The sequence below is a fragment of the Ostrea edulis genome, chromosome 4 (genome assembly GCF_947568905.1).
Source record: "Ostrea edulis chromosome 4, xbOstEdul1.1, whole genome shotgun sequence".
NCBI lineage: Eukaryota > Metazoa > Mollusca > Bivalvia > Ostreida > Ostreidae > Ostrea > Ostrea edulis.
This window is the reverse complement of record NC_079167.1, coordinates 55,488,330-55,503,599: the sequence shown is the minus strand read 5'-3', so window position 1 is coordinate 55,503,599 and position 15,270 is coordinate 55,488,330. Positions and strand designations below refer to the sequence as shown.

The window sequence follows — 15,270 nt, the reverse complement described above, 5'->3', positions numbered from 1 at the left end:
AAACCTTTTCAATACCGACGAAATAGCTTTCGCCTCCATACTTGTCCATTGATGTAAATACTACCTTATATGGCATATGCAAATGACTTGACAATCGGAAGTTTATACTTCAGTACATCAAACATGGCGCACAAATATGAATTGAGAAATTGGAATTTATCGAAATTGTTGAAAACGGTAGAATAGAGCCTCACAAATCTTAAGTTGCAGGTTGTAAATTTATATTATGACTAAGTAACATAGAATATCATTTTATTTACGTAAAGAAAGTCAGGAAATGTTTAGAATGAGCGCAAATGTTGCGGGAGTGAATCACTCCCGCATTTGCACCATTACGGAGATCCTAAGGAGTTGTAGATCTAGCCCTCTCCCTATAAAAAAAAAATAAAAAATCCAAAAAAAAAATAAAAAAAATCAGAGGGCTACATTATTGCAGCTAGGTGCACATGCATGGTTTGTTGACTTTAAACGGGACAATGTGATTGCGTACATTTATCACCGATTCCACTAGTTTAACCCCCTTCCCCACAATCACGCACTTTAACGCATATACCGTTGCCCCACAATCACGAACTTTAACGCATATACCTTTGCCCCACAATCACGCACTTTCAACGCGCATTTGTTTTACTGTGTCATTTTTTGCTAATGCAACGAAAAGTTAATTTTTTTTAATGCAATACGTGGGAAAATTCATTCATAATTGATTATAAACGTAAAAACATACGTCATTTTACTTAACATCTTGGGGTGTACGACAAAAAGTGACAATATGAGCGATTCGCCAGATTTATTCGATACATGTAGTTCCGACAGTAGCGAAGACACGGATTCGGAAGATATATCCATTGCGGACTCAGACATTTCCGATTTAGAAGATGAAATAGTTCAACCATTACAGCCTTTAGAACTTGAATGGTCCTCTGAATTAGAAGCTACAGAGACACCGCCATTTTTGTGTGAAGTTGGACCCTCACATAATCTGCGACGGTCAGACAATGAGAAGAGCTTCTTTGAGTTGATTTTTGATGAAAGATGCATTGAGGTATTGACCGATGGAACAAATAAATATTCCAGAGAGACACAAGTGTTGATAGGTAGAGTATTATTAATCTATTTATGTACATGTAGTCTATTTACATAAGGGAATACCAGGTAATCTTTGTTAAATGTAAACAAAATACATTTTCAAAAGTATCATTAAAAATCGTTTATTGTAGGTACACAATAATAAAAATTGCAGTGATTTTGATTTGATTTTCAACAGATGCGTTGCATTTAGATTCACACATAGGCCTACTTTTTTAAATTCTTATTTCTAATTATTGAAAACTTGCAGGAAATTTAGATTGAAATTAGATATTTCGCATAAGTTATGTACTTTTTATATTCACCCCTTTCGCCGACACAAATGGTGAACATCTCACATAGGAAATTGACTTTGAGGTCGAAAATGCGCTTTATCGTCATTGGGCGAAAATAAGGACTCTGTAATAATATACAGTAATCATATTCATTTTGGCATTTGTGAATTCATTTTATTTTGGAACAACATCACATTGTTGGTTTTTTTTATACGATTCATGAGAAATTATAGCTAAAGGAGCTAGCTGTCAAAGTTGGTGGGTTATCGTTAATCTCTTTATATAAATATTCTAAATAAAGAAATTTTGGGGTTTTTTGTTCGGTGTTTATTTTGGTGGATATATAAATATAATATGGTTCGAACAACCACCCTGCCATTTCAAATTGTTACCATTTTTGATACTTACACTGACAAATCAACTGCTGAATGATGTCACAACTCTGTAAAATAGTAAATATCCCTATGTGTTTTATATCTATATAGACACCAAACGGGAAAGTAGCAATACTTATCGGACAGAGTCGGATAACTCATACGTTACATTTGAGCTAAACGCGGGGCCATTTGTATAGAATTGATATGACATGTATATTATCTGGAATACTTCCATCCACATCATAAAATAATGTCACGTTACCCAGATAGTTTTGGATTTTACAAAATCTGATAAAATAAAATTTCTAATTGCAATCAGGTCATGATCCAGCCTGGTATGATTGTACAACAGATGAAATGAGAGCGTACCTGGGCCTGCTCATCATCATGGGTATTAACAAGTTACCGGACTACAAACTCCACTGGAGCAAAAATAAGTTTCTCGCAAATCGTGGGTTATTCATGTAATGCCAGTCCGAAGATACGAGAAGAGAACTCAGTACCTCCATTGTAGTTCCGCGGACACTGATGACCCGCTCTGTAAAATTCGCCCCATCTTGAAGTTGATATCGGAAAATATCTCAAAACGTTACAAACCCCGACAATACCAGGCAATTGACGAGGGTATGATCGCCTATAAAGGGCGCCACAAGGTACTGTAATACTGATTGACACGTATAATATATTTAATACATTCAAATAATTTTGATTTCAATCATCCCTTTCTATAGAAAAAAGTGGAGAAATTATGTATTAAATGTATACAAGTAATAGTTAGACAAAAAGCAATCTTATTTAATAACAAGTGATTGAGACTACCCCACCCCCCACCCATACGTACATGCATGTATTTGCATTGCCTTTATGTGAAAGTTAATCAACCCCGATATTTACTTTGTTATTAGAGATTTTCCATCCACGAATTTTGAGGTACATTTATGCTAACCATGTATGTCAATTATGATCGCTGTTATTGTAGGCTAAACAGTATATTCCATCCAAACCAACACGTTGGGGGCTGAAAGTTTGGTTACGATGTAACAGTGTTATTGGCTTTTGTCATCAATTGGACCTGTATCTCGGCAGAGATCAATACAGAGGGATCAGGACATCTGTTGGTCATGCGGTTGTGGAAAAATTGACCAAAGGATTGGAAGGAAGGAATTTCCAATTATTTTATGACAGTTTTTTCACATCTATAGCCCTTGCGAGGTCACTACTTGAAAAGAGGATATTTTCGTGTGGAACAATCATAAGAAACAGGAAGGGATTTCCATCACATTTGAAGAACCTACCTCGCATGTCTCAAGGAGAATATGTCATACGGTATTTATCAAATTGGTATTAAATACCCGCGCTTAAATTACTTTGAAATATGGAAAGTGTAAGGGGCGAGATCAAAAGTTCAATGTCTGACGAAAAACTAAATTCACATATTTTTCCTCAAAAAAAAAATCCTTATTTACACGACGTGTTGCAGAAATATTCCAATTAGCCTGAATAAATGAAAACGTTAAAACTTGTGTAAAACTAAATTGATTACGTTTTCTTTGTTTTAAATGAAGATTAAATCTAATAACAAGATTGCTTGAATTGAAAACAAAAATCTAAATCATATTTCGAATAAAAATAAACGAATTTAACGATAATAAACCCTTGAAAAGAAAATATTTTACCCTATATTCATCGTAATTTTTTACTTGCTTCTACTTCCGATTCGAAAGTCATAAAGTATCAGCTTTTATACTAACTATCCACGGTAAGCTAAATTAATATATGACAATGGAAAACGTTGTGAAAAAATGTGTTAAAAATTCTTAATTTTTGCAAATCAGGTAAGAAGCGCTGTGGGGAAAAGGGTAACGTCATCATTCAGCGGCGAAAGCAAATGATATTGTTATACCCCTATAAAACAGTTCCTATATAACTCCTTACAAAATTATTACAAATTATGAATCCGCTACTTCGTTCTTTGAACATCGGAAGGCCTCGGGTACCAGGCTACCATTTCTCTTTATCCAAACGGCACGAAAAGATAACTCGAGTTAGCGCCATATGACGTCATCGGTCAACAGTCTTTTTTAACAGTCGATTTTAACAGTTCCCGGTCCAACAGTCGCCAGAACAGTCGAAATGTTGGAATTTTTTTGGTAAGGAGTCATATAGGAACTGTTTTATAGGGGTATACAGAATTTAGTTGATGAAAAGCAGAGCAGATACACGAAAAATATAATCATCAATTAGGATGTTAGGTATGTTTTCTTTTAAACTAGTGGAATCGGTGATAAATGTACGCAATCACATTGTCCCGTTTAAAGTCAACAAACCATGTGCACCTAGTAAAAGCAACCTAAAAAATAAAGGTGTATAACAAAACAGTTATTAACTGGGTCCTCGGACAAAAGCTGTTTTGTTTGACCCTCGAACGGATCGGTTGCCCTCAGCCTACGGCTTCGGGCAACAGACCCGTTCTCGGGTCAAACAAAACATCTGTTGTCCTCGAACCCAGTCAATAACTGTATAGTGTTCATCATTTTTGTAAAAAAAAATTATGACAGAATTAAACATATTTTTTTTAATATCGGGAGTTTAAATTTGCCAATTTTATGCCGATTGAACCAAAAATTACAACGTCACGGAAGTCAGACTGAACTCCCTAACCTTTGTGAATGGTTATTACCTCTTGGTTTTTCACCGGATAAGCCTTTATCCATCGTGTTAAGTAATCCGAAATGATAACAACATACTTGTTACATGTACCCTTCTCGGTCCGTGGTAATGGACCAAGGATGTCTATGGCCACTCTCTCCATTGGTTCACCCACTAAATACTGACCCAATTTTCCTCTGGCTGCCCTTGGTGGATTTTTCCTTGCTTCACTTGGCCTAATAAAAATATTTGCCATGCACATCTTCAATACCCAAACAAACACTCAGTAAAAAAAGATATGATTATAATCTACCGATTATAAAGTCTCCCAAACGAAGTACTGGTTGTATAAATGTGGCTCTTTCCGAGTATTACTATTTTACTCCCTTGACAAAATCCACTTCATTTATAATTGTAGATCACGAAGACTTTGGTTTTGAAATTAAAAAAAAAAAAATCCCCCTTTTTTTCTTCTGTAAAACTGGTGTCACTTGACCATGATCCTAGTTTGTAGGTCCCAACATCTTTTCATCATTTTTGATGATCACATGTCTCTATCAGCCCCAGTTCTAAAGTTAGGCAAGTTTTATAGTGAAGGTCAAGGTAACTGAAGATACTAGTTTGTAAGTCACTACATTCTTTTATCATTTCTGAAGATTCCATGTCTCTATCAGTCCCAGTTCGGCCAGATTATGTTCGAAGTCACGGATGATATACTCACTTGACCTTGATACTAGTTTGTAGATCTGATCATCCTCTTATCATTTCTAAAGATCCAATGTCTCCATCAATTCCAGTCCTAAAATTATATGAGCTAGTATGTTCAAGGTCACTGGAGTGATTTGTCCTCGATACTAATTTGTAGATATCATCACCCTTTCTGAAGATCCCATATCTCTATCAGAACCTGGTTCTTAAGTAATACCAATTCTATGCTCTAAGGTCAAGGTCAGTTGCACTTGACCTTGTTTGTAGATCTTATCGTTTCTGAGGTCCCATATCTTTATCAATTCCAGTTCTAAGTTATATGAGTTTATATATTGAAGGTCAATGTCACTGGAGTCACTTGACTTGATAGTAATTTGTAGATACCAACATCTTTTCATCATTTCTGAAGACTTTATGTCTCTATCAGACCTGGTTCTTAATTGATACTTGCATGTTCAGAGGTCAAGGTCACTGGACTCATTTGGCCTTGATACTAGTTGGTAGGTCCTGTCATCCTCTTGCCATTTTCTGAAAATCCCATGTTACTATTAGTCCCGGTTTTAAAGTTATACCAGTTTTTATGTTCATAGTCAGAAGTCAAGGGCACTGGAGTCAATTGATCTTGATACTAATTTGTATGCCCTGTCATTCTCTTTTCACTTCCAAAGACCCTACCTATCATATTTGTCAAGTTAGATTTGTTGAATTTTGGAATTAATTGTTTTTCTCCCATAGAGTTCCCCCACCCCCATTTGATCCCCCAAAATGTACCCTAATCCCCTTTTATCTGAAAACAGAAACATTTCTGCACACCTACATACATCTAAACTACATAAAAACCCTTACATACAAAGATACATTGCTGGATCCAGTAAGTGCTCTACCAAGCCCCTATATTTGCTCCTCACGAAAATATTAACAGCTGTGAAGGAGAAACTTCAAACTCACTGTGCGACTACATATGCCAGAAGTGGTATTAATCAAATGTGGATTCTAAAAAATTCTAAAGAACTTTTAGTAAACTTGAATCACAAAACTTTTCTCAAATCAACATCAAAACGTATGACTTTTCAACTCTTTACACAACCATTCTTCACGATAAATTAAAGACTAGACTTTTTGATATCATAAACAGTTGCTTCTTCAACAAAAATGGAAAACGGAAATATTCATATCTAGTGATCAGTCATTCAAAAACTTACCTTGTTAAACACCACTGATTCCACGCACAAGTACTCTGAAGTTGAAATAAAAAATAAGCTAGAGTTCCTCATTGACAATATCTTCGTGGTCTTTGGTGATCAGGTCTTCCAACAGTCTGTTGGAATTCCCATGGGTACGAACTGTGCTCCTTTGTTAGCTGACCTGTTTCTATATTCATATGACGCAGAATTTATTCAAAAACTTCTACGTGAGAAGAAAAAATCTCTCGCTGTGGCCTTCAATTCGATATATCGATGACGTATTGTCTATTAACAATGATAACATTAACTTTCATTCATATGTCGATTTGATATATCCCTGTGAGCTCGAAATAAAGGACACCACAAAGTCGTCCACTTCTGCTTCATACTTAGATATTTTATTGAAATTAGACATTAACGGCAAACTGACAACTCAACTGTATGACAAAAGGGATGATTTCAGCTTCTCTACGTCAAACCCCCATATTTACAAAGTCTGGAAAACTGACAATTCATGCTATTTTTCTAAGTCCAAGGGCCATAACTAAGTGAAAAATCAACGGACCGAGACGAACTTCGAACTTGATCTGTAACTTGTTATGGCAAAGCCACATATCAAATATAAAATAAATATCTGCAAAAACAGAGAAAAAAGTGCGGGAAACTGGACTGACGGACGGACGGAGCGCAAATCTAAAGTCCCCTCGACTTCGTCGGTAGGGGACTAATAAGAAATAACTATAGTCCGCACAATATCACCATCGTAATTTTTTGTATGTGAAATGCTTACAAATAGATGTTTTATGCGTAAAAACTTTAAAGAGACACTACAGCTCATTTTGCGCAAAAATCATTAAATGACAATTTTCCCAGCGCTTTTTCAATTTTGTTGCATTGTTGAAAGTATGAATTTTGCGAAAATAACACTTATCTAAAGTCAAAAATTCTCGTTTTAACGTAAAATTTAATACTTTTTGATGGCCTATACAAACTAGATCGGTCGCAAAATTACGACTACTTTAAACACGACTTGTTTACTACAGCGATGCATAAATTTGCCTATAGGTGGCGATAAACCGGAAACGTGATGACGAATGCAACTGTCAACAATAAAGCGCTAAGCGTAGCTACGCTTAGTGTTTTAGAAATATCGAGTCTCCTCCTTTCGGTCTTCAGACGCATGTGCACAGACAGTAAACAGTGCAGCATGTCGTCCAGTGAGAGGAAGTGTAGTGGATAGATAGATCCAGAATATTGACAGATTCTGTAAGAAAAGAGGTAAAAATAAAATGAGATAAAACTAATATGTGAAATAAAATTGACCTTGCGATCAGTATGACTGTTGGAAAACAAATGGCTAGGAGAAACGATTATAACTCAGTGGCGGATCTAGCTAGGATTTCCGAAGGGGAATGAGAAAGTCAAATATTAGCCAAAGTAATCGGCTTTCTGGGTGCAAAATTTGAATTTTCACTCACAATTTGTGGCGAGAGGGAGGGGGATCCTGCCCCCCCCCCTCCCTAAATCTGCCATTGGGACTAGCCGCGAAGACACTGCTTTTTAAAAGTAAACTTGTGCTATTTTTATCTGAACACACACGTGTTAGTTGTAAAAACATCGGTCAATTGGAACATGGGAGGGCTTCTGTTGAAACAATGATTTATATAATTACTTATTATAAGGAGCAGGGAATAATCTTATACTTGAAAGGTGAGTGTGGACCCCCTTGAAGGGGAATTTAAATAATTTCCTACACAACACCTTTCCTGTCATTCAGAACCACGTGATGTAAATAAGCATTCAATTGTCCGAGTCAGCATGAAGAAACCTTTGAATTCCGGACGATCTTCAAAGCGCAGTTGAGAGTAAATTGATGCATCCAATTGTTCAAATCAGTATCGATATGTTATTTATCATTTTATCAATACGTGCTTTAAAAAACACTTTATTAAAATGTGGAAAATGAGCTGTAGTGTCTCTTTAAAGTGGTGATATTATGCAGACCTATTCAAATATCTTCAAAAGTGGTTAAATAAGCTCATTTAACGTATCTGTCCCGCAGTAGTGGCGCATGCGTATAAATACTTCCGAGTGGATACAGCGTCTGTAGCGACACAAAGGAAATGGTTAAAACCTGTTGGGTATACAAATGTCACAATGTCTGCAATGCTGACTCGAGATCGAGGAGGGTAAATTTCTTTCGCTTTCCCAAAGATAAAAGGAAACGTAGGGTGTTGATTAAAGCAGTTAATCGAGAGAAATGGGAACCAAGCAGCCATTCATGGATCTGTTCCGATCACTTTCTCTATGGGTGGCACGGAGAAGACTCCAGTGATGACAATTACGGCCCCACATTATTTGCCTACAGAGACATTCGATCTGAGGAAGATATACATGTAGAGAGAAAAGAGACGATCAGATCGTGAATCAACAAAGGTATATATGATAAACCTATTCCATGTACATGTTTGTGATCGTGGTATGCCCAGCATTAAAAAAACCAAACTGATTCTGAGATCTATACTTATTAAAGTACATGCACGTTGGACAAAGAGCAATACAGATTTAATTTGAAATGTATGTAAATGTATGATATATGAGGAATTTTAATATTAATATACGAAACTTTGCTTTTTTCCACAGTGAAAAGGAGTGTGTGTGTAGGCGGGAGGTTCCAGGCAGTGTCTGTGTAAGTGTGTATCAATTTACGCAATATACAGATGACAAGTAACTACAATGAATTGTTATTAATGTTATGTAAATGTGTTGAATAAAATATACAATTTAAGAAATTATTAATCAGAATTGAAATCTTAATGAAGGGGTTGGGGTGGGATGAACATTCAAGTGTTTCAGTTAGTTCACACCTCTAAAAATATAGCCAACTGATTATAATATATGAGTGTTTATATCTGATAATATGCATAGTTGAGAATACTATCAATTAAATGATTAGAATTAAATTGTGTCAATTATGCATTTAATAAATATAATTTAGAATTTTTTTCGTTCATTAGAAAAAAGAATATGAAGAAATGATCTCAAAGGAGAGGGAGATAGCAAGACTTCATTTTTCACTGCTGGCTCATGGATCATATTGTTCGTCCAGAGCAGAAGAGGCTACAGATAAATGTTGTAGCAATTATGAGGATCCATCTGCCATCCCAACAGATTATGTTAACATTCATCTCGCATGTGATTCAATTAAGACTGGACTGAAAAAAAAGGAATACTTAAGCTGTACAACTATACATTTGTAACAACAGATTGATATAACCAAAGATTTGAATAAATCACTCATTTGGCCATCAGTTAACAGTTTATTTTTGGTAGGATGAAAATTTTTAAAGTTTACTCTCAATAATATGTGTAATTTTTATGCATTTCCAGTAGAAATTATAGGTATTGAATTTTGTTACAATATTTATAGTTAATCACAAATTATAGGTGTGCAATGTGACGATTGATTGATTGATGTTTTCCGCCACACTCAACAATTTTTCAGTTATCTGGTGGCGCCCAGTTTTTGTTGGTGGAAGAGAGAACCAAGATCAGTGTACCTGGGAAGAGACCACCGACCTTCCGCAAGTAAACTGGGAAACTTTCTCACTTACCGGCGCGAGCGGGATTCGAACCCGCGCCGAGCAGAGGTAAGAGGCCGTGTGATTTTGAGCGCGATGCTCTAACCACTCGGCTACGGAGACGGGTAAAGAATTTCCACATTTTGGAAGGAGTGCTCCCCCTTAGTATTGTGCCTCTCATAAGTAAATTTTTTCAAATTTGTTGCTGGTTAACGAATTTGAATTTCCCACTTGTTGATAGAAAGAAGCAAACCACAGACGAGACTTGAGTAAGTGCTGTAAAAGTATATATTTTTACATTACAAATAGTTATATGCAAGGTTCAATTTTTCAAATTGAAAATACATATATTTCCAACAATTTTACAATAATGGATAAATATGCCTTATGTAAAACTCCACTAATTTTGGTAGCATGTTTCACATATTGTTCATTGAAGTAAATTCTCTCAATAAAAATGTTGTCGGACTCTGCTGCCGTCCATACAACAAAGTCCACCATGGGGAGCCCAATGATGGCCATCTCACCCCGAACTTGTGCATAGTATTTATGCGATTTTTTAAATGTTGGGCCCAGTTCGCTGAATTTAAGGCAAAACTGTTTTGAGTTCATTGACATAATGTCAGATATTCCCAACAATGTTACATTTTGTCCTGAGATGGAAAATGGACATTTGATTTCTAGCAGTCCAGTACCTTCATTATCAACCACTCTCCCATCACTGGTAGCCCCTAGAAAAGAATGTGTTGAACACAAAGTAAGACCGGATGCCTGTACTTCAGTTTCTATTTGAATAGCTCTCCTGATCTGTAGATAGTCTCCCTTTGCCTCCATTTCATGGTCAATTCCCCATTGTACAGCAAGTGGTAACTTAGAGTATCTAAAATTGTAGATATTTGTTTCTAATTTTGTTGATTAATTTTCAGCATTAATATAAAGTATTAAATCTTAAGTGAAATATTCGATTTCAGTTTTATGATGCTCTGCGTCATTTAGACTGTTGAAAAATGGAATTACTTGTCAAAATTTTATCCATACAAAATCTGTTGGATAAGGGATGTAGGTTTGTCTCCTGATTGAAGAACATCATCAAAGATGGAACTAATGATTTTTCCGAGAGTAGTTTTTTCCATAGGTCACTAAGTATTTGTGCTCGTGTGTGCTCTTCTATATAGCTCACTAACTCCAGGTCTATCATAGGTGGTGGAACTAGAAAATTAAACAAATATGCCTCTATCAAGCTAACTTATATGTATTATAATCATTTTACTCTGTATATAAATAATATACCCCGGAAAGTATTTTTATGGCTTACCATTGTTTTTAGAGAATATCATTTTTTTTCCATTTTCAGGTGGAGTGGGTGAACAGATGTTTCAACCTCCATTTCAATGTCCACTGCAGTTGGTGCTCTGGAGTCAGGAATGTTCCACATATATATGTGCCATGCCTAATTATTTAAAACATTTTTTTTAAATTGTTGAGTGTACATTTCATTTGGATTTTCTTTTAAACTAGACTATACTTTAAGGAGTTTCTTTTTAAATTTTAAAAGATCATTATGATACTTTAATGTCTCATGCAATATGCCTGTATATCACATTAAGACTATACAGGTATATATTTGAATGATTTGTATTAAGAATAAAATTAAAATTTATTTATCTAATATACATGTGTGCACTTGCTTCATTGAAATGACAAGGCTTAAAATGCTATGGTGTGAAATGCAACAAATTTATAGAATGATCTAAAAGAATTAGAATTACTGCAAATGTAAAATATGAAAGCAACAGTGGACAGCAAACAGTGACATCCATAGTCAGTGCTTAATATTTATAGAACAAGGAGTTCTTCACATGAAAAAAGGGTCTAATATAAAGCCGAGTTGCATTTGTACTGACAAACTACTGCAAATACTGAAATGTGACATCAGTTAGAAAGGGTAAACATGTCTGCAATCAATACCCGTTTGAGGGAAAATGTCCAATTCTGCAAACTGCTGCAGAGACCAGTCAGTGTCATTTTTCTTATCTTCTGAATAGCGAGGATCAAATTTAGCCATGGCTGATACGTGTGGTAGGGAAGAGGTTACTGTAACATTATCCTCGCTAACTGGGTATGAGGCTTTGACAGGTTCAGAGTGCTAAGTGGTGTTGGTTTCTGATTGACCGACCTTGGCATCTTCCATGTACAAAGTGTTGATGTACAGCTCTCATCACTTCCTTGGGATGATGTAAAGACACCATTGCATATTGCAAAAAGCAACCCACCAATATGGCTACAAGCTTGAGCTAACCTACAGTAAAATGTTAATTTGATGGAAATGTTAAATATATATTAATTGTTTAATTATTTCTAAGTGTATACAAGTACAGTGATTTTAACTGCTTGATGTAAAACACTTAATACTAACTCAATGGGGCACTGGCAATATGCAAGGTCCACTTTGCTTGTGATGCCGGAATTTGTCATGCAAAGGTAAACCTGATATATCTGCTTTTTCATAGAAGCCAAACAAAAGGCCTTTACGTAAACTGTAGTGTCATCAATATTAAACCACAATGCACCCGTGTAAGAGTCTAAAACATTTCTTTCTTAATAATGACACAATTATCAGTATTAGGTGCACATGAATTTAATCAATAATGCAGACATACTATAGCTAGTATTTTATGTCGAAAATATAATTATAACGACAAATTACATCAAATAATATCTCTTTAAAAATCATATGGAGGAGTTCTACCTACGTTGGCAATACTTAATGTATCCTGCATCAAAATGTTTCAGAGACTTGTCCAGCCCTTTAAAGTTTTTAAACCTATTGCAATCGGTTGTCGTCCGTCGTCGTGCGTCGTCCGTTAACAATTGAACATGTTTAACTTCTTCTTGATAACTACCAGTCCAATTCTTTTCAAATTTGGTATGAAGTATCTTTGGGACAAGGGGGAGATAATTGTAAATTTCAGGTCTCCAGCACCCCTGGAAAAAACTGTCCCAAACTGACAAATTTTCAAAAAAATCTTCTTTTCAAGAACCGCACATGTGTAACAAAAACTACATGCATGGTGATGGAGAACACGAAGGCCTCTACCAAAATTGTAAATTTCATGAACCCCGAGGTACGGGATTTGACCCCAGGGCGGGGCCAAACTTGGTATGTAGTGTTTATGTGTAAAACACTTAGATAACATCTTTAGTGCTGTTGATACTATATTCAAACTAAATAGATATTTAGAATGAGCAGGTAGTCCTTTACCAAAATTGTAAATTTGATGATCCCAGGGGTAGGGGTTTTGGTATCAGGGTGGGGCCAAAATGGTTAGTTATCAAATGTGTGAACAATAGACATTTTTAACTTCTTGATAACTATCATTCCTATTCTTTTCATATTTAGTATGAAGTATCTTTGGAACAAGAGGGACATAAATTGTAAATTTCAGGATTCCTGCACCCCTGGGGCCTTAAGGCGGGGACAAAAACTGCCCCAAATTTTCAAAACTCTTCTCCTCAAGAACCGCATATGTGTAAGAAAAACTAAATGCATGGTGATGGAGAGCAGGAAGGCCTCTACCACAATTGTAAATTTCATGATCCCCGGGGTAGGGGTTTTGATCCCAGGGTGGGGCCAAACTTGTTATATAGCGTTTATGTGTAAAACACTTAAATAACATCTTATTTAGTGCTGTTGATACTAAATTGAAACTAAATGGATAGAGCAGGTAGTCTTTTACCTAAATTGTAAATTTGATGATCCCCAAAGTAAGGGTTCTGACCCCAGGGTGGGGTCAAACTTAGTATATAGTATATATGTGTAAGTTTGCAGATACTGTATCAAATCTAAATGCATACTTAGGAATAGCAGAAAAGGATGTACAAAAAATAGTGAATTCCAATCAAAACCCAGGGTACTGACTTAAGGATGAGTCCAAATTAGTCATGTATTAATACACCTATTATTTAAAGCCTTCCATCAGTGTATGCACTTTTGAAGACAGTGAAGTTTTAAGAACACATCTTGTATTATACTGTTGCTGAACATTAGAATTTAGCTTAGATATTCAGAACAGGAATTTTTTCTAGATTTCATAGCCCATGGAAGTAGTGATACTTTTTCACTAGTATTCAGGTGACCGATAAGGCCTGTGGGCCTCTTGTTAATACTCTGACCTCCCTGTCTTGTCCTCGAAATAATGAACTCATACAAAGATGAAGATGAAATGGCAGGTGGTTTCACATTGTTTGATGAACCTAACAGCTGATAACAAGCCTTGTTGAATGGTGGCAAATGTTCTTTAAACTACGTAAGTGCAGGGTCAGAGGAAGAAAATACCTCAACAATGGGAGAGAGAGAGAGAGAGAGAGAGAGAGAGAGAGAGAGAGAGAGAGAGAGAGAGCATCTGTAGAAGTACTGTTTGCAAGAATATCGCAAATTAGATCATCTTTTTTCTTGTTACACTCGATGCCAAGATCTTTCGTTATTGATTTTAAAATGTTAACATTTGTTTTCTTTAAGTTCTCCCGCATCGCCATACTTGTTACACGCATGGTAACTAACGTAAACTTGGCAACGCTAAACAGGAAGTTACTTTTCATAAAGGAATTATCAAGAAAATATTTTTTATTTATTTTTAAATGATTACTAGTTTTTTAAAGCGAAAATAATAGTTAAAATGTGAAATATAATTCATTCATTTTCAACGCGGTTCGTTTCACGTTCGTATCCACTCGGAACTACTTCTGCGCATGTCTGCATATATTATTAAAGGGGTATATTTTATGAATATTTCCGGAAATTTGTGTTCCTTGCGTATTTTAACTACGTCAATGTAATAGAAATGAGACACATTTTCAAAGTTTCGGTATATTTTTGAGACAGGTGTATCTATATTAATTTTATATTTCTCAGTATGCTATAATTTTTTTCGTGCTTAATCCTTACATTATTTTGCATCTTTTCTCTACTTCTGAACTGATTTCTTTGCTATTTAGTTGCTTTGGCTTCTTAATAATTGACTAATGTTTCTTGTTTATCTTTAAGGGTTTTCTTGAGATCATTTTGTTTTTATTTCTGCTAAATTTTCTCGAATATCATTTAGAGATATAGTAGCACCAAATCCAAGCTTCATTGTTGAGTAACACTACCATCGTATCTTATTATCAAAAACATTAGTAAATGGGCAACCAACAGAAACAGGAGCTCAAATAATTGCTGATAGAGTGATATAAATCCGTACGGATATACATACTCTCTCTCTCTCTCTCTCTCTCTATATATATATATATATATATTTAGGTACCGAAATTTCGATTTCCTAAATGAAAGCATAGCGGGAAAAAGTCCGGAAAAGTAAGCTATAACGGACGGACAGAGTACACATGATATCTGCTTTACCGACTGGAG

The 15,270-nt window shown here is 35.5% G+C and overlaps 1 protein-coding gene and 1 pseudogene across 1 annotated transcript; one reads left to right on the top strand and one right to left on the bottom strand.

Moving 5' to 3' along the window:
* Positions 1-1,901: 1,901 nt before the first annotated feature.
* On the top strand, positions 1,902-11,500 carry LOC125672355 (piggyBac transposable element-derived protein 4-like). Its single transcript, XM_048908606.2, has 3 exons — positions 1,902-2,394; positions 2,721-3,067; positions 11,218-11,500. The coding sequence occupies exons 1-3, from the start codon at positions 2,209-2,211 to the stop codon at positions 11,228-11,230; spliced, it is 546 nt and encodes a 181-aa protein (XP_048764563.2). The 5' UTR covers positions 1,902-2,208; the 3' UTR covers positions 11,231-11,500.
* On the bottom strand, positions 10,226-14,414 carry LOC125672353 (uncharacterized; annotated as a pseudogene).
* Between the last annotated feature and the right edge of the window lie 856 nt (positions 14,415-15,270).